This window comes from Lepidochelys olivacea (genome assembly GCF_965140295.1).
Source record: "Lepidochelys olivacea isolate rLepOli2 genome assembly, chromosome: 12".
Lineage (NCBI taxonomy): Eukaryota > Metazoa > Chordata > Testudines > Cheloniidae > Lepidochelys > Lepidochelys olivacea.
Window position 1 is genome coordinate 40,661,381 of NC_140422.1, and position 18,559 is coordinate 40,679,939.

At 56.0% G+C, this 18,559-nt stretch overlaps 3 protein-coding genes across 6 annotated transcripts; 1 reads left to right on the top strand and 2 right to left on the bottom strand.

The window, feature by feature from the left end:
• Positions 1-1,773: 1,773 nt before the first annotated feature.
• On the bottom strand, positions 1,774-7,880 carry COG8 (component of oligomeric golgi complex 8). 4 transcript variants are annotated; one of them, XM_084644789.1, is made up of 5 exons: positions 7,419-7,880; positions 6,752-6,959; positions 5,703-6,521; positions 5,215-5,383; positions 1,774-2,130 (listed from the first exon to the last, which is right to left on the bottom strand). In XM_084644789.1, exons 1-5 carry the CDS (start codon positions 7,745-7,747, stop codon positions 1,973-1,975), a joined length of 1,683 nt encoding a protein of 560 aa, XP_084500915.1. In that variant the 5' UTR covers positions 7,748-7,880; the 3' UTR covers positions 1,774-1,972. The 4 variants fall into 4 exon arrangements, with proteins under 4 accessions (XP_084500915.1, XP_084500916.1, XP_084500914.1 ...); XM_084644788.1 differs by lacking the exon at positions 1,774-2,130 and adding an exon at positions 4,243-4,924; XM_084644787.1 differs by lacking the exon at positions 1,774-2,130 and adding an exon at positions 4,243-4,924 and having other exon boundaries at positions 6,752-6,962.
• Positions 7,881-7,992: 112 nt separating this feature from the next.
• NIP7 (nucleolar pre-rRNA processing protein NIP7) lies at positions 7,993-11,186 on the top strand. Its single transcript, XM_084644796.1, has 5 exons — positions 7,993-8,132; positions 8,628-8,714; positions 9,088-9,226; positions 10,545-10,685; positions 10,807-11,186. The coding sequence occupies exons 1-5, from the start codon at positions 8,077-8,079 to the stop codon at positions 10,924-10,926; spliced, it is 543 nt and encodes a 180-aa protein (XP_084500922.1). The 5' UTR covers positions 7,993-8,076; the 3' UTR covers positions 10,927-11,186.
• A 467-nt stretch (positions 11,187-11,653) lies between these two features.
• Positions 11,654-18,446, bottom strand: TMED6 (transmembrane p24 trafficking protein 6). Its single transcript, XM_084644795.1, has 4 exons — positions 17,972-18,446; positions 14,650-14,776; positions 14,194-14,345; positions 11,654-12,289 (listed from the first exon to the last, which is right to left on the bottom strand). The coding sequence occupies exons 1-4, from the start codon at positions 18,230-18,232 to the stop codon at positions 12,056-12,058; spliced, it is 774 nt and encodes a 257-aa protein (XP_084500921.1). The 5' UTR covers positions 18,233-18,446; the 3' UTR covers positions 11,654-12,055.
• Between the last annotated feature and the right edge of the window lie 113 nt (positions 18,447-18,559).

Below are 18,559 nucleotides of genomic sequence, written 5' to 3' on the forward strand. Positions count from 1 at the left end.
TGCCAATGCAGGGGTTTTAGGCTGGCCCCTGCTAATGCCACCTCATGCTGGCTATAGCACGGGCAGGGACAAAGTCCAGGCCCATAGCAAACCCCACTGACCCCTGGCCCTTCCCTCAGCCACGCAGGGTGCACCCCTGCCCAAATCTGGCACGTCTCCTAGAGCTTTGGGTGCCACTAAAGGGGTGGAGTGGGGAGGAGAAAAGCAGCAATTGCTCTTCCTACCCCACTACCCTCTGGGGCCAGTTTTACTGTCAGTCCCTCTCGGAGGCTTGTAGCCAGCCTGGAGTTGGGGGTGGTGCCTGGCGCAAGGCCCCTGCATCAGCTTGAGGCACCCGGTGCTTAACTAATGTCCCACCTCCATCTCCTCTCTCCCCCCCGCCACACCTACTGCTGCCTAGTCAGGGGGTTGCAGTATCCAAGCTGCTGCCTTATGTGCCTGGGTGGTTCAGCTCAGGCCCCAGCCAGGCAGGTTGCTGTGGGGGGTGGATCAGCTTGCACGGCTGCCTACTGGAGAGGTGCTGGCGGGGGGGGGGTGCAGATTGGGCAGGGAAAGCACCCAATGCGGAGCTGCTGAGCTGCCCAGCAGAGGGGCTAGCCCAGCAGGGCTGTCACGGCTGGTGTTTGCCCATAGGCTACTTGTAACCTGAATGTTTTTCTTTTAGCTCCATGACCATAGTCTCACGTTGCCCTTTTAGTTGAATTTAATTCCCAACCCATCCACCCAGCTCACTATGCCCTGGGCTGGCCACTGGCTGCCTTGGGGAAATGGGGCTCACCCCGTCCACGTCTGAGGGCTGGATTTACATGGGAGCTTAGCACTCCGGGGGGCTGTTTTCAACGTGTGCAGCTCTTGAGCAGCATCTTGTAATGAAATCTCTGCAGCAGATGTGGCTCTTGGGAAGAGCTCTGCTCTCCACTAAGATGGCCTGTTCCTGGAACATGTGTGTTTCATTCAATTGCTGTCTGGCTTCTCAGTAGGGAAGAGAACTCCTGCTAAGGCCTTGCAGGCTGATAGCAGGAGAGCCCCTGCCCAGGTAGACAGCTGCCTGCTAGGGTCCCTCTGCCAGGAAGAGTCTGCAGCTCATAGGGGAGCTGCCCTGTGTCAGGCTTCTCTTACATATTGGCTGCCACAGGTAGTTGGATGAGCCTAGCCCGTGAGGAGGGAGCGGGCCTGCCCTCATCCAGCTTGCAGGGGATAGTGGGTGGCAGGAGGTGAGGCACGTGGGGGGGAAAGGAACCCTGGCTGGAATTGTGAAAGACTTTCTCTGTATTTGCTGTAATAAAGCTGGATGAGTCTCCCTGGCCTGTGGCTCAGCAATCGTGTTCCTTCCCTGCTACAGAGGCCTGGCACTGTGGGTAGCAACCGGTTGCAGGCACCGGCACTGGTGTGGTACCTGCTAGCCACCTCTCCCAGCAGGAGGAGACAGTATTCCTGCTGACAGGAGGGAAGGTGACATCCACTGGCCTTTCCCCCTAAGGCCTGAGCTTCACACAGTGCATTGACAGAAGGGCAAACAAGTTAATCTCAGTGTGGTCCCTGGGGGTGCACATCATAAAACTACCCTTCCAAGTGATGGGCAAACCTGAACCACTATGGCAGGCCTCCCCGGTGCAGCCAGGTGACAGCCCTAGGCAGGGGCTGCTAGGGAAGCACAGGAGATGCACCAGTCTGCCAGCTCTGGCTCCCAGCAGGGAGAAAGTGTTAACCATAGTATCAGAGGGAAAGGGGAAGGTTGGCCCCCGACCTGGCCACAGGCTCTCAGACTGCAGCTGAGCTGCGCAACACATTTATTTTCCTTGCTGTCAGTGGGAGAGCTTCCTCCTCCCTCCAGAGGCTCTGAGTGCATCCATCTGGCCCTCACTCAGAGCAGAAGACTCGCCCCATTACAACCCAAGCTGGTCACTCCAGCTGCCCATGATGCAGCACCCAGTCCCCTGCTCTGGGCACAGCAGCCTCAGCTGCGAGGGGCTCACGCACTCAGCTCCATCCAGCGTGTGTTCACAAAGATCCAGCTCTCCATTTTGTCAATGTACAGGATGCCCTGCAGGTGGTCCATCTCATGCTGGAGGATGCGGGCCGCCCACCCGCTTGCCTGCCAAGAAACGGCATCTCCTGCCTCATTCAGGCCTGCAGAAGCAAACATGGCCCAGGTGAGACGCTGAGCATCAGGCCCCCATGCGCCCAATACAGCTGTCACCAACCACCGCTCTGGCTAGGCACAGCATGTCCTAGCCCCCTCAGGGCAGGGCTCACGCGGCAGGGCCAGCTGCCTCACCCTGTCTAGGAGCTGCTCACAGGCAGAGCGGGAGGTGTTTGGGCCCTGCCTAGGGGCAGGGTGGGATGAAGGCCAGGCCATTTCCCGCTCTGATCAGCGCTGCAGAACGGGGGGTCTCCCCACGCCAGCAGGAGCCCCTGCCACTTGCACAGTTACCACCGCAAAGATCTCCGTCTGTCCCCGGCTGCCTGGTTCAGTGAACGGGGCTGCTGCCCCACTGGACCTGCCAGAACGCCGGACTAGGCCTGCAGCCTGCGCCTATGGCCAGGGGGCCGAACGGAGATCAGTGCTGCCCAGCAATGCTCGTGGTTGCCACAGGGATGGCGTGAGGGGCCGGGACAGGAGCGGGGACAAGGCTGACTGGAGGAGGGAAAGGGGACAGGCGGGGTGGGCTGAGCCAGGAAGGCGGGTGATGAGAAGGAGTACTTGTGGCACCTTAGAGACTAACCAATTTATTTGAGCATGAGCTTTCGTGAGCTACAGCTCACTTCATCGGATGCATGTCGTGGAAACTGTAGCAGACTTTATATACACACAGAGATCATGAACCAATACCTCCTCCCACCCCACTGTCCTGCTGGTAATAGCTTATCTAAAGTGATCATCAGGTGGGCCATTTCCAGCACAAATCCAGGTTGGGGGAGCCGGGGGGGCTGGGGGGGGACGGGAGGGGCGGTGCCCGCGGGCCAGGCTCGCTCCAGGGAGACGTGGGCCACGCTAAGCAGGGCGATGCTCGCCCGGGAGGCGCCCGGGAGGCCCGCGCAGCCCTCGGGAAAGGGGACCAGGCCGGCGCCCAGCGCCCTCAGGGCCGGGCTGGCGAACACTTTGCGCGGGATCGGGGCCACCCACCGGGCCTCCCGCCGGCGCGGCCTGTGCGCCGGGAGCAGCCGCGCCGGGCACCCCGCGCTGGGCCGCGCTCAGCCCCAGGCAGGGCAGCCGCCGCGGCGCCCGCACCAGGCCCTGCCCCCGGGGCTGGCGAGGCGCGCGGGGCCCAGGGCGGCGGCGCTTCTGCCAGCGGCACCCGGCCGCCCAACCGGAAGGAGCGGAGCATGCCGGGAGTTGTAGTCTCCTGGGGAGAGCGCAGCCCCTGGCGGCCGCGGGCGGCGTCACCGGCTCCAAGCCAGCGCGGGCGGCCGCAGGGCTTCGCAGAGCACCCCTCCGCGGAGAGCAAGAGCGGCCCCTGCCCTGGGCCCAGCAAGGCGATCCATCCAGGCCCCGCGGTGATGGGCCTGTACGCTCTCCCTGTCACTTCCTGCCCATGCCGCAGGTCTGCCTCCAGCGAGCCCCAGCGTGGGGAAGACGGGGTGTCGCGGCCCTGGCCGCAACAGAAGATAGGGGATAGATCTGCTACACTGAACAGAGGCTGCTGGGTGGCCTTTCTCCACCCAGGGCATCCTAGGCCCCTCGCTGCACAGGGAAACCACAGGCGGGGGAAAGGGGCATGCCCCAGAACATACCTTCTCTGCCCATGCCTCTTACCCTCCAATTGCCTACAACCCCCAGCCCTGCCCTAAGCTAGCAGTCCCTTCCCCACTTGGGCTCAAAATACACCTGGAACCCACCCCCATACAGTAGGGGGCACAAGCTGTCCCCGCTGGGTTTTGGATGTTAGGTGTTGTAGGGATCCCCACACTGTGGGAAGTGCTGGACTAAGCCCCAAGCTGAAGGTTCCAGAAACACAAAGGCATCTGAGAGCCTTCCAAGGACCAGCACCAGCTCCTACCCCACTCAGCCATGCCTGGAGATGGGCCTGTACACCACTGCACCTCCTCCCGCTCCATGCAAGGTGCCACGGTATGAAAAATACACAGATTTTTCTCCGACGGTTGCCTCTTGAGCTACCAGAGGTTTGAGCTCAAAGGGGGTAATAGCAGCAGCTGTGACTGTCTTCAACAGCTGAGTGCTTGTCAGGCTGGGGGAGAGCTGCTTGCAGGCAGGGCTGGGAGGAAGGCGGGCGCACCATAGAACACACTAATGAGCTTTATTTATACAATGATCAGCCTTTTCCAGAGGTATGTACATCATTGAACCTGCTTTCGAAGTCAGAAAGCATTCACTCTCTTTATGCCCAGCCTCCTTCCACCCGGACAGCACCAGGAGACCTGCAGGGGCCATTGCCCACACTTGATGGTTACAATGAAGCCAAGGAAGTAGTTACAGCTGATGTAGCCTGTAATCCCCTGTGCAGTTCCCATCAGCAGACGCAGCCAATGCTCCTGTTCATCTCTGTCTACACCCCCACACTCAGTGCCATTGTTCAATACCTTTCTACGTGCAAGACTCCCACAGGCTTCTGCGGAAGGCCAGAATCACTCAGTATATGCACGCAGCACGGAGGGCAAGCTGGGGCAGTCCCCTCCCTCTGTTAGGTTGTGGCTACTGGGTCATCAGGCTGAAGAACAGCCATTGCATTCACGCTGCTCTCCTCTCCAGCCACAGGAGGCAGCTGCGCATTGGGTTCTACTCCCTGCTCTGGCCCTGGAATTTCTGTTGCAGGTGCTGGGGTCTCCTGGGCCAGGTCCTTCTCCTCGTCTGGAGTGAACACGGCCTCTCTCTTTGGCAGGATGAAGGCGAGTGGCTCCTTGATCACATTCACGTCCACACAGCCAAGGCTACCGTACTTGTGCAGCTGAGTGGGAGGAACACCTGGCCAAGAGAGCAGAGAGTTAACTCACCCAGAGCCCAACTGGAAGGGACATGGGGACAGTGACAACACCACACAGCTCAGGCAGGGATCCCTGTAGACTGTTGGACTTCACTGGGGGAGCTCTGAGCATTTCAGGCAACAGATGTCCCATGGGAACCAGAGCAGGGCAGTGAAGGGATCAAAGATAAGGGTCTCTGGGACCCAACCTGCTCAGCAGATCCGCCCTGGCTCTGCATGAAAGCAGGCACTTCCCTCATATTTCTCTGCTGAGGGAGGAAGGAATTCTTACCCAGGGTCTGTGCTATCTGGGCTGGGGGAAAGAGGACCTGGAGGCAACGGTTAAGGTAGGGGAGCAGGTCTTCCAGGAACACTGTACAGAACTGAACAAAAAGCTCCTGCTCCCGGCTGCTGAAAGCCGCCTCCTCTGCCCGGTGAAAAGCCAGAATTGTTTTAGTCACCTGCAGGAAGGAGAGAGAGAGCGCACATAAGCACCTTCAGTTCCTCATCCTGCAACCTCCACCCTGGGCAGCTGCATCAAACAGCCTCACATTCCCCAAGCTGCTCAGGGTGATGGGGGACTGGCCCTGGAGAGCAGCCACTGACCCACCACCTTGCCCTACACAATTCATCTTCTGATACTGGACCCCGAGTCTGACTCAGCTGCCCAATTGCCCAAGGTGAGTGCAGAAGGGAACCGCAAGATCCATCCTTGACAACCCAGTACAAAAAGCTGAGATAGAGAGAAACGGCTATGCCCTGTTAAGGTACCTGCCTCACCTTGCCAAGGGCAGCCTCCAGGGAAGTCGTCACATCCTGGGCAAGAGCCACAGGGCAGCAGAGACGCAGGTCATTGAAGGCAACCAAAATGTTGTTCAGAAAGCAGGCAAGAGGTGGGAAGTCCAGCAGCACCATGGGAGGCTGCAGGGTTCCTGGCTGGGTGGTTGGCACTGCTGCAGGGATGGTGCTGCCCAGGACAGCTGGAGCAGAGATCAGTGTGTAGGAGTTCATCTCATCTTGGAATTTGTCCACAGCTTCCTGAACTGCCTTCCTGAAAGTGCCAAATGCAACTTGCTGGAATACCGGGGCCAGCTGGCCCCGGAAATCAGCCCCCACCCTGCTGAAGGACAGGCCAAAGTACATGCATTGACCCAACAGTGAGTCCAAGCGGCTGCCCACCCCCCGCTGGAGGTCATTGTCCAGAACCTGCAGGAATTGTGAAACCTTCTGCAGCACCCAGCCATGGAAGATGGCACTCTCGTTGACCGCATGCTCGCCGGGAGGCAGCAATGGCTCCTCGTCCGAGAAGATGGCGCGATACTGCGTGATGATGTCAAAGAGATGGACGCGGCAGGCCTCGATGGTCTTGGTGATGTGGAAGTAGGGGTCATCATCAGGGATGGAGGCCTGGATGGAGTGGAGCCAGGCGTCCCGGGCCTGCAGGAACTTGATGCGCAGTTCAGCCTCCGTGAAGACATCCATGCGCCGCAAGTAGCCGATGACACGCAGGCAAGCTGGCAGCTGGATATTAGTGCGCAGCTGCTGGATCAAGTGATTCAGCATCAGCTGTGAAGACTGATGCACTTCGTCCACAATGCCCTAGAGCCAGGGAGAGAGAGACCGCAGCTACGAGAGAGCCCACCACGGCTTCAAGCGTCATGCCCCAAACCTGAACTCCAAACATCACCCCGCAAAGCACACTCCTCTCAGAGCAAGACCCCACCTGCTGCGTGGAGGCAAGTCGACCCATGCCAGCCACCATCTGAGGAGCTCATCCCATGCCCAGGGGCTGCAGCCCCTCCAGCATGGGCAGCGCTGTTTGGACGAACCTGGATGACAGGGATGGAGGAGTGTTTCCTCTCCAGCCGGCGCACATAGGCAGCGAGCTCCAGCGCCTCCTCGTAGTAGCCGTTGCGGACGCAGGTGTCCATCAGCTGCGGGATCTCCAGGATCTCCAAGATCTCCGTGTGCCGGTTCAGTGTCAGGCTGTTCATGCGGCGGCTGGAGGCGATTTCCTCGGCGTCCCGCAAGAAGCTCCTGCTGGAGGGAAGGAGAACTCAGCCCCCAACGCCCCGGGCGCCCCCCCGCCCGCGCCACCCCCCCCAACGCCCCGGGCGCCCCCCGGCCCGCGCCACCCCCCCCCAACGCCCCGGGCGCCCCGCCCCGGCCCGCGCCACCCCCCCAACGCCCCGGGCGCCCCGCCCCGGCCCGCGCCACCCCCCCCCCCAACGCCCCGGGCGCCCCGCCCCGGCCCGCAACGCCCCGGGCCCGGGCGCCCCCCGGCCCGCAACGCCCCGGGCCCGGGCGCCCCCCGGCCCGCAACGCCCCGGGCCCGGGCGCCCCCCGGCCCGCAACGCCCCGGGCCCGGGCGCCCCCCGGCCCGCAACGCCCCGGGCCCGGGCGCCCCCCGGCCCGCAACGCCCCGGGCCCGGGCGCCCCCCGGCCCGCAACGCCCCGGGCCCGGGCGCCCCCCGGCCCGCAACGCCCCGGGCCCACCTGCAGCTCTCCTGGAAGCCGGGCAGCCGCCCCAGGAGCCGGGCCAGGCCGCGCTCGATGCCCCCGAAGCCGCGGCCCGTCTCGCTGGTGCACTCGGCCGAGCGGATGAAGATCTTGTAGTGGGCGAAGGCCAAGTGCCGCGTCTGGGCGGCGGCCAGCGCCCGCTCCTCGGCCAGGCGGCCCGGCTCGCGGCCCAGCGCCTCCAGCCCCAGCCCCGCCAGCTCCGCCAGGTACCCGGCCAGCTCCGGCCCCGGCGCCGGCCCCGGCGCCCCGCGGAACAGCCAGGCCAGCAGGCTGGCCTCCTCCAGCGCCGCGCCGGCCGCCGCCATCTTGGGGAGAGCGCCACGACACGCAGCTACGCGCTAGGCACAGGGTGCAGGACTCTATGGTGTGGGGGGGCACTCTACCCACGGCCCCCCCAGCAACTCCGCTGCTCTGGAGACACTTGCTCTGGCGCCCCCTACAGCTCCGCGAACCCAAGCCCGGCGCGCGGGCCTGCGGTGACCGCCGGACTCTATGGCACTGAGCGGGGCACGCCGGCCAGGAGGCCGCTCTATGTTCCAGGCTCTACTGGCCCAGAGCTGTTTCCGGTTCCGGGCTTTCCCCTCCCCCACGTGGAGCCGTGCAGTGACTGAGCCCGGAGCTGCCGGGTGCGGCGATGCGGCCCCTCACGGAGGAGGAGACCCGGGCCCTGTTCGAGAAGCTCGCGAAATAGTGAGGCGGGGCGCTGGTCAGGGGGAGGGCTGGTCCGGGGGGGTGGGGCTGGGCAGTGGGGGCCTGGCCCGGGGGGGGTGGGGCTGGGCTGTGGGGGGCTGGTCCGGGGGGGTGGGGGCGGTGTGGCGCTGGCCCGGGGGGCTGGGCAGTGGGGGGCCGCCCCGGGGGGGGGGCTGGGCAGTGGAGGGCTGGTCCGGGGGGGTGGGGGCCTGGCCGGGGTGGGGGGCGGCGTGGCGCTGGCCCGGGGGGCTGGGCAGTGGGGGGTCGCCCGGGGGGGTGGGGCTGGGCAGTGGGGGGCGGCCCGGGGGGGGGTGGGGGGCGGTGTGGCGCTGGCCCGGGGGGCTGGGGCTGGGCAGTGGGGGGCGGCCCGGGGGGGGTGGGGGGCGGTGTGGCGCTGGCCCGGGGGGCTGGGGCTGGGCAGTGGGGGGCGGCCCGGGGGGTGGCCCCTAGGTGGTCCGTCCCAGGGCCCAGCGCTCACGGTCTCTCTCCCCACAGCATCGGCGAGAACATCCAGCTGCTGGTGGACCGGCCCGACGGCTCCTACTGTTTCCGCCTGCACAAGGACCGGGTTTACTATGTCAGGTGGGTGGCGCAGCCGGGCTGCAGAGTCCCCGGGGCACAAGCGCAGGCTCCGCAGCTGCCTCTGAAGTGACTAGTTCTGCAGACTGGGCCCCTGCTGTCTCAGTGGGAGTCCACCTGGCTCCTAACAAGCTCCCCTGGCTCAGGGCAGGGACTGGCCCCCAGCACGCTCTGCCTCCTGGTCCTTTCCTGGAGATTGAGGGGCTGATGCTTCTTGTGACGGCAGATATTCATGCACTGCAGGTCCCCAGCCAAGTTGCCCTGCCCCATCGTGCCTCTGGCTGACAGTGGGGTGCCTGGTGCAGGTTATAACTTCTCTTTCAGGTGTTGAGCTTCTCTGAGAACTAATCACATGGCTGCATTTGCTCTTTTCTAGTGAGAGAATCTTGAAGGTGGCGACCAGTATCCCTGGGGACAAGCTGGTGGCACTGGGCACCTGCTTTGGGAAGTTCACCAAGACTCAGAAGTTCCGGCTCCATGTCACTGCCCTGGATTACCTTGCTCCCTATGCCAAGGTGAGAGGCTTGCTAAGGAGAAGCTTTCAGGCAGCAACCTGATCCTTGGTCATGTTTAGCAGTACTGGTGTGCTGTGTTCCCTGTAAGCTGCTTGCTTAAGCAGCACAGGAGAGATTTAAGTGCTGCCCAGCTGATTAGCAGAGTGTGCACAGTGGCAGCATGTGTTCAGGTCCCCCTCCACCCATGTTGCTCCATTCTGCAGCTGCTCCCGGGACCCTCCTGCTGGCTGTGCAGACCAGGGGAGGGGAGAGGAGACAACAGGGCTCAGGACAGAGCAGAAGAGCTTTCCATGAGTGCCTTAAAGAGACAGTGTAGGGCATCTCTCAAAAACTTTCCCAGTAGCCAGCACATACACAGTCTGTGTCACACGCACCTCCCAACATATACTTGTATTATTGTTGTTGTTACTTCTTGGTACTTCCTGCAATGCACATATATTCTCTGTAATTTTATTCTTTCAAAGTATTATTTTAGTGTTTTGACTGGTTTGTGCATTTCATAATTTTTTTCTCTTACTACTCAAAGAATTAAATTTAAATGTGAGTTCTAAAATGCCTAACCTGTCTTTGCTGTCCCTATTTAACTTTTTTAAAATATATCTAGGTTTTTTGTTTCTACTGTTGGTGCACATCTGCACATCATAAAATTTATTCCACACATTGATGGAAAAAATTAGAGGGAACATTGCTGGTGCGAGGGGCCTGGGTGGGAAAAGAGTGTAATATATCTGCAGACCCTGTAACTAAACAAGATAGACCAATTCTTTCCCATACTCATTTGCTTTTATAGTGCCCGTACCCCCTACCCTTTGTCTCTCTAGATTGGATGCATGGAGAGTGTCTTTAATAGATTTGTACAGTGCCCAGGACCCCGGTCCCGTTTAGGGTCTTCGGGTGCTACTAACTACTTACTGCTAATATTTCCCTCCCCATTTACCCCCCTTGTGGCACTGGAACTGTCTCCAGTCTCAACTGTCTGCTTTCTGGCTTACCTTATACTGAGGCTCTACCTACAAAGTAATCTGTTTTCTGTGAGTTTCCCTGGCACAAACCCCTGCTGGCCTCAGCCTCTGGTCCCCTTACATGGCTGCATGAAGAGCATAAGGAAACAATGAACTGTTACAGGTCTTCTCTGTTGTCTCCTATGCCCCAGATACCCCACTTGAGCCTCACTTCATAAGTTGGTATCACCTGTGTCTCTTCCCTTGTGCCCAGTTGTATGAGGAGGAACCTTGCAGGTTCAGCAATAAGTTTAACTTGTGAAGATCTGGGTGAGCAACTGCTCTGCCTCCTGAGGATGGGTGCTTTTCTCTTGCAGTATAAAGTGTGGGTGAAACCTGGAGCAGAGCAGTCCTTCCTTTATGGGAACCACGTGCTGAAATCTGGCCTAGGCCGCATCACCGAGAACACAGCTCAGTACCAGGGTGTGGTGGTGTATTCCATGGCTGATGTTCCTCTGGTAAGCAACAGTGCTGGTAGGGGGAGTGGACCATTCTTCAGAAAACGGTGATGAACTTGCTTTGAGTAGAGGGGGGTTAATACAAGCGGGTGCCCGACTTTCACTATTCTCAATTCCCCAGGGTTTTGGAGTCGCGGCCAAGTCTACCCAGGACTGCCGGAAAGTGGACCCCATGGCAATCGTAGTATTTCATCAGGCGGATGTTGGGGAGTACGTGCGGCACGAGGAGACACTGACTTAAAGGGCAGCCAGCAGCACAAAGCTTTGAGGATTCAGCTGCCCATGGCAAGAATGGAGTGTGTTTGAAATCAGAACTCAAAGCAGCAGCAGGGAGCTCTCCTGGCATGGGGCTCTGCAGGCTGCTGGGGAGGATTACAGACCAATCTACCCGTGACTTAGTCATAACTATTGTGATCTCTGGGGTCTGCCTGTCCCAGCCTGAAAAGGAGACAGGGATTACATAAAACTTGTTTTCTATCTAATAAAACCCATGTTGGTGTGGCCTAGTGAAAGACCTCAGCTACTTGGGCCGAGGCCCTGCCCAGGACCAGCTCTTAGGCTCTCAGACTAAAGGCAGTTGTCTCCGTAGTAGCTGCTGAGGGGCGTAGATTACTTTCATGCAGCCACCTACTCCCTCCATGGGTGCTAGGGCTACCTGGAAGTTCTGTGTCACAGGAGATAGAGGTGAACACAGCTGTTTCAGTCAACAGGAACAAAGTGATCCCTCCCCTCGGGTCATTTCTGCCTTGTTCCCCAACAGAGACCTGGGTATGGGGCGGGGGGCACGCAGGGGAGAGCTAACAGGGTTGTGCCACTCGAGGACCACATAACCACACACCCAGGGCTAATCAGAAGCAGTGTAAGTGGGTGCTGTAGCAGTGGCTTCCATGGTAGGGAGCAGGTATCTAATTCCTGGGGCAGTACCACCAGCCCTGGTTCCTGGAAGATGGTGGCTTCAGACAGGACAGTACTTTCACCGTGTGAACTATTTTATTTTATTTATAATATGTGAACAGCTTTTCAAGCCATTTCACTATTAGACCACTGGGTAGATTAGGCCTAAACTAGCCCCAACCCAGCACTGAATGCCGTGAACCATCCCCTCTCCCTCCCTCAAAAATGGGTCTTGTGCTAGAGGCCAGGTAGAGAACAAAGGTAAGGTAAAGAGCCAGCTGGACACTAGAGCATTGCGGGGAATTCTGTACCTGAAAAATCCCACAGCCCAGCTCCTTCCACACGTAGGATATCCCATTCTTCCATGGGGGGGGGGGGGGGGGATGAGATGGAGTTCAGTGTGCTCTGCAGTGTTACAGGCCTGTCCTTTGGTCCTTCCTGCTACATGGGTCCCGCAGTGGTGTAAGCTAGGGGCCTTAGCACCTCGGTTTATTGGTGGCAGTAGTGGGCTGCACATTGAAGAGCCGCTTCAGGAAATACAGCTGCAGAACTCCCGAGAGGACAATGACGAGGCTCTGAGCCAGTGACCACCAGTTCACATAGTTATAGTTGGACTGAAGGATGAAATAGTCAGCTGCTTTCCTCATCCGGGCAAAGTTATAAAAGCGCCACATGTGGAAGACATGGGCCTGCAGCTTGTGGGTGCTCTCCTGCAAAGAGCACAAGGACAGGTAATGAAATACTTCTTCCAACCTTTGATTAGACTGTGGTACTCAATGCCACGAACTTGGCAAGATCCAATGGATATTATTGTTCATGCTAATGGTTTTAGAATACCTTTAACTATGTGCTTCAGGGCTTAAGCTAATCTTTGGTAGTGGGGGTTGGGATGAAACCTTCATGGGGACATTATCCCACATCTGCCTTCTCCCAGGTTTCTTGAATATTTCTGTGAAGCATCTGGTGCTGGCCACTGTCAGGCAGGATACAGGAGTAGATGAACCTTAGGGCTGATCTGGTCTGGCAGTTACTAAGTTCTTGTGAGAACCAGTAAGGGGAAGAATGGAAGCCCCCCAGACCTCGCACAGAGCCTGCAGGAACAGATCTTTCACCATTTGGGATTGAATGACAAGAGCAGAGTGTTTCAGGAACAGAACAGGAGCCTGTTGAGTGATACATTCCATCCAGATTCCCAGCAGCAAGCCCCATCCAAATTCACATGCCCCATTGACATAGATATCTCCCTCAGCCACCCTTCCTGTTTTTCACACAACCCCCTGTGACCGAAAGCACCACTGTATTCACACGCTACACACTACTGTAATCTGTGTTGAACATAGTGAGGTGTCATTTGGAAACTAATAACTTGCTTGTCAATATCCTGGTGAGATGTACGCAGCAACATGATCTGTAGAGTTATGAATTCCCTCTGTATGGTGGTGATAGCACAGCCCTGGCTAGGCAGAAGAAGTTCAGGACAGAGCTGTTTAACACAGGAATGTGCGCACCTCAATTTAGATCTAAGGAGTAAACAGTGTCCTCAAGACAGCAAAACGGGGAAGTGACAGGAGACAAGCTGCATTTCAGCATATACAGGGGAGAAAAATGATCATGGAGCCACTTTCACCACCAATCTCCATGTCGCCACCTTTAGAGTTTGAATAAACTTTGCTTTGAGGGTTAATCCTCAGAAGAATCCACTTCAGAAGGTGGTTGGACTATAAAAGCGAGGGGCAAAACCACCCCAAAGCTCTTGCTGCTTCTCTTTCACCTAAGATGACGAAGGAGCCAGTCCTTTGACTTTAGGAGAGATCCTGACCGGAGAATTGTCAGCAATTTTGCTAAGGATTTTACCTTCAACCAAGTCTAGTTTGTTGAGTTTTAGCTACTAGACAGTGCTTTATCTTTAGTTTTCTTGTAACCACTTCTGACTTTAATGCCTTATACTTGTACTCGCCTAAAATGTCTTTAAGAAATAAAATGAGTTTCTTTAACTACAATCAGAACTAATCCAATGCTGTGTTTGAACTGAACTGTTTGGGTAACTCCAGTTTGGGTAGCAAACTTGAGTATTGACCCCTTAGAGGGGCAATGGGCTTCTAATACCTGAACTACTCAGCAGAGGGCTGGACAGCACAGAACACATTTTGGGGAAAATTCAGGACTGGGAGTGTGTTAGGGTCACCCTGCAGGTAGTAACCAAGCCAGACAGTGACGAGCATTGCAGACAGGCTGCAGGGCTGGTTGGCTATACGCAGACAGTCAAGGTGTGACCTGCATGCTGTTTGTGGTCATTGCAGGTTGGGAGCTACAGCAGCAAAGCATTGTGAGGCCCCCAGGGCTACAAGGCAGGCAATGACAGAGTTACTCACTGATCTGGATTGCACCCCAGAATGTGACACACCCCCATTCCTGGCTCTCTCCAGAGCCAAGTGTCTGACTGGTTTAACACTACTCCAGTTGCTGCCCCTTGTATGTTTCCTGGGAGCAGTAGTTATCCTTAGCTCCCCATTTATTTCCATGTGCCTCATTTTCAAAACCAAGATGCCCGTTTGAGCTTGCCTCAGCCCTGCAATTGATTCCCAGGCAGCTGACAGTGCAAATAAAACATTACCTCAATTGCCTCCAGTGTGTCATTCATTTTCTTCCTTTCTATGTCTGGCAAGTTTTGCAGGTCAAAGCCTTCATAGAACACACCGAAGCTGAGATAAACCTGCAGGAAACCGAAATGGTTGAGCCGATTGGTCAAGCACAGCTGGTAAAAACCTGTAGAGAGAAGTGGTTCCAAGCATCAGAGGAGAGCAACAGGTGCGGTGACAGTCAGACATTACCCCACTGTTAGCTCTCATTTGCCCCTTCTCTGCAGCAGAGACATGGTCTCTCTGAGCTTAGCAGCTGCAGAAAAGCTTGGCTGCCCGTATAGTCAAGTTCGGAGCTCATATCACACATGCTGTGTCTAGCAAGACTTTTACAGGCCTATGACTTAGATCATTAATGATCTGCAGGCTGCCCTTGGATTGGAGTAGTCCAGATCTCATGTAGGCCAGGGAAGTAGCGGGGTGGCAAGAACCTGTCTCTTTGGTTGGGAAGTTCATCTGTCCTCGTACATCCTGGGAAGTGCCCATTTGGAGGCCGTTGGGATCGTTTGCAGTGGCCAAGACGTGTCTGTCATGTCCAATTCCCGAAGTTCGTTGTACCTGAAGCCGAGATATGGAGCAGAACAGGGAACTTTGGGTGCAGGTCTGAGTTCTAGCAAAGAACAAGCCTGACTGATGCTGTCCTCAGGAATTCCCACGGAAACGGATGGGGCCATGTTGCTTATAAAGGCAGCAAAGCCCATGACTGATCTTAGTGGCATTTACTACACAGCTAAACTCACCTTGAGTGGGCGCCCGTGAGTTTACAGGAGCCACAGCGTCCTGGACAGGCTACACAGAGGCACCATCTGGAGGAACGAGCACAGAACTGGGAAAGTCCTGGCTCTCCACACAGTGTATGGCTGGATGGTTCAGTTCCTGTCAGTGAAATGGGGAGAATGCTACCACTCTGCAGGGTGAAAGATAAGAGCTTCCACCTGGCAACTAAGTGGTTCCCTGTGCACTCAGGCCAAGCTCCAGGGGATGCAGGATCAGAAAGGAAGGCTGGGGCAAGGAGAACCTGCTGAGTCAGTGCAAGGACACCAAGGATTTGGCCCAGTTTTGCGCTGGACAGTGTAATTCTCCTCTCCCGCAATCCCCTCTCTCTCCCCAACCACTTTGGGGGTTTCCAGTGGACCTTGACATCAACCCTGGTATTTTCATTCCTAGTCTGTGTACTGATCCATGCCACGGCTAATAGAGATCTAGCTAGCACAGGGCTGGCCCCCAAACACGTTCCATGACTGGGCAGTGAATTCGCTTCCCTCCATGTACAGTCACCCCCGAGCGGGAGCTGTTATGGTTCAACCCAGCCCTCCTTACCCTTTACGCATGCAGCAATCGGTACGTCCAGCTGCACATCTCCCTTGCTTTGGAACAGGCTAAAAGAAGGGTGGGGGAGCACCTTGGGCTTGAACACCAGCTCAGTCCCCCGAATCCTGGAACAGCTCCAGCCCCTCTGCCTACAGCCCAGCTGCTTTGCTCCACACGCAGACAGATAAAGGGAGCCAAGGGAGCCGCTGATAAACCCGAATAGTGACAAGAGTGCCAGGCACAAACTCCCAGCTCTACTTCAGTCGGGCCTGTGTAAACAGAAGCTGGGAAGTTGCAGGGTTTAAGATAAGAGGACTGGAGGGCTCCATCCCAGGCTGGAGCCCAGATAAACAACCATGCAGCAGGATACCTGGGATATTCCTTCCACACACACCCTAGGAGACAGGAAGGTCTCATGTTGTGAGTGCTTAGCTGAGTCCATGCACTATGGAACCTCCTGCCAAGCGAAGATCCAATCAACACTGGAAGCTGGCTACTAGCACTCGCCCCTCTGCTACCAACTTCGCAAAGTTCCCCAGGAACCTTTGGAACAGCATATTCTCCAGAACCAGGAGACATTCTCTCCACTGAGGTCAAAGCCAAAGCTGGGAGTTCCTGACGTAATCACTAGTTGAGCCTCTAATAGTCACCACAATACAATCAAGTTCCAGTTTCCTCAACAGAGGGGAGCGCCCCAGGAGCAGCATGGCAGGGCCTTAACTTTTAGTAAGGGGGTTTAGTCAAAAATGCCCTAAAAACAGTCCTTAGACTCAGCCTGGAGCGAGGTCACTAGAAGGCAGGCGCTCCCCTTCACAAACCAAATAGGAAGGTGAGGTGGGGGCAGGGGAAGAGGGTATTTGAGCCACCCTCTTGTTCAGGGGAAAGAAATCCAACTCCAGTGAAGCCAATAGAAAGGAGACTAAACTATGGCAGTAAGAGGGGAAAATGGAAGTCACGTGGGTTAAAAGGGGATGTTTAAAGAATAGTTTTAAAGAATGAGAAAAATATGATGCCATTATATGAATCACTAATAAACCATCAGCTAAAATGAAAGAGAGAGAGATCAGGGCTTCTGTTCTCCCTCTCATAACGTAGGGGACAGTCAATGAAATGAGAGAGCAAAATGCAAAACTAACAGGAAGCAAACACTTCCACCTGTGAGATTAGACTGCGGAACTCATTGCCAGAGGATGTTGCTGTGGCCAAGAATTAGCAAGAGTCAAAAAGGGACTGGACATTTATACGGGTAACAAAAATATCCAGAGTTATAATAGTTAATGCTAACAAATTTTGGGAGAGACAAACCTCATGCTTCAGGATTTAAACCCATCTCTTTAAGGAATTAGGAAAACACCTAATGTGTGTGTGGGGAGGTGACAAGTCAATCACCCCACACCTGCCTAATACAAGGCTGGTTCCACCTTCCTCTGAAGTATCTGGTTCTGGCCACTGTCAGAGATTGGGCACTGGACTAGAGGACAACTCCTGTGTGCTACCAGGATAGAACACAGTACTCATCACCTTACTTCAAGGGATACAGGAAAAATAGAGGGGGTTCAGGGACAAGGATGGAAGTTTTGAGGACAAGAAGAATGGGACTGTTCAGTTCAAAGGAGACGTAAGAAGGGACAAAATAGAGGTGTGGAGAAGGTAGATGGGGCACTCCTATTCACACCCACTCAGAAAACAACAGCAAGCAGACACTGAAAGTGAAAGGCAGCAAGTTGATATAGAAGATACCATTTTTAAAGATTCTGAAGCCAGAAGGGACCATTAGATCATTTAGTCTTATTAAAAAAAATCCTTAGCTAGTCGTTTTGAGTGCAATTAGAACCAACAGCTGCCAAATTCCAGTGGAAGTTGAGTGCTCCAAATAACCCAGCACCCCAGACAGCTGGCCATCCTGATAGCTGGAAAGATTCAAGAGTTTGTCCTTTTTTCAGTTAGAGATCTTTTGTGCATGCGATGCAAATGTTACAGTACAGAAACTGCCTGCAATATTTTACACAATGAACAGTTAATCTGTGGAACTCACTACTGTAAGAGCTGAGACAAACTTTAGGATTCAAAAAAAGGTTGGAGATTTAAGCGAACACTGAGAACATCCAGAGTTACACTAACTAGGATTTTTTAAAGTAACTGTTTTTGGGAGCTATCAGCCCTCCTGCTTTAGGACTTAAACCAGCTACTGACTGAAAGCCTCTCTCTAAGAGCAGGTTACTGCCTAATTGTTGACTACAGGATCCATTCTACCTTCCCCATGAAGCAGCTGGTACTGGCCATTGCCAGAGACCACGACAGATGGATCCACTCTAGCAATTCCTCGTTGGATACGCAGCTGTCTGGCTGCAGGAAGTTATTTATTTTACCAGGAAATTCTATTAAGCTGAAAACCTGCCGTTTGCAAGAGTCCTCCCCAGCACTCGGGTCCCCAGCACTCACCTCATAGCTGAAGTAGAAGTAGCCACTCTGATGTGCAAACTGCCAGAAGCACTCGGTGCCACCCGCAGGGACAACAATGGCGAAGTCATAGCGATCAGCTCCACGGAAGAGAGGCTGCTCACTGGAGCCACTCAGGGGCTCAGTTTTCGGGCTCCTGGCAGGGCCTGTCAGACTAAGCAGCCCCACAGTCACAGCCAAAGGAAAGAGCGAGACCATACTGCCTTGTGAGGCTGCCTTGTGGCTGGGGCAGAGCAGGAGCATGGGTCCCAGGATGCAAGGGGGATAATCATTAACTTCACTCCTCACTCCCCGGCTTTTGCCAAACACAGCTGCACTTATCCAAACCTCAGGGGCACTTGGAAGGAGTTCAACTCCTCAAGGTAATCTCAGTGAAATTACCAGGCCTGCATAGGCAGCTGCGCAGTTTGTCCTCATTAGAGTTTAAAAGTCTGATACATTTTGTAAAACCCTGAAGTCCACTTTGCAGAAACGTCACTAGGCACAAACGGTCCTTCCTGGGGAACTGCTTGTTCTGGGAGCAGGCTGGGTGCCCTGCACTCAGACTTCTGTCTACAGCCTACACCTTGG

Bases quoted from the DNA above. Each gene is read 5' to 3' on its own strand.
- COG8 (XM_084644787.1), bottom strand. From the start codon at position 7,747: ATGGCGGCGGCCGGCGCGGCGCTGGAGGAGGCCAGCCTGCTGGCCTGG. The intron at 6,522-6,751 runs GTTCGTCCAAAC...CCCTGGCTCTAG, and splicing joins CCTCCATCCCTGTCATCCAG to GGCATTGTGGACGAAGTGCA. The intron at 5,384-5,702 runs GTGAGGCAGGTA...TCCTTCCTGCAG, and splicing joins TGGAGGCTGCCCTTGGCAAG to GTGACTAAAACAATTCTGGC.
- NIP7 (XM_084644796.1), top strand. From the start codon at position 8,077: ATGCGGCCCCTCACGGAGGAGGAGACCCGGGCCCTGTTCGAGAAGCTC. The intron at 8,133-8,627 runs GTGAGGCGGGGC...CTCTCCCCACAG, and splicing joins TTCGAGAAGCTCGCGAAATA to CATCGGCGAGAACATCCAGC. The intron at 8,715-9,087 runs GTGGGTGGCGCA...GCTCTTTTCTAG, and splicing joins GACCGGGTTTACTATGTCAG to TGAGAGAATCTTGAAGGTGG.
- TMED6 (XM_084644795.1), bottom strand. From the start codon at position 18,232: ATGCTCCTGCTCTGCCCCAGCCACAAGGCAGCCTCACAAGGCAGTATG. The intron at 14,777-17,971 runs GTGAGTGCTGGG...TCTCGGCTTCAG, and splicing joins ACTTCTACTTCAGCTATGAG to GTACAACGAACTTCGGGAAT. The intron at 12,290-14,193 runs GTAATGTTTTAT...TGCTCTTTGCAG, and splicing joins ACACACTGGAGGCAATTGAG to GAGAGCACCCACAAGCTGCA.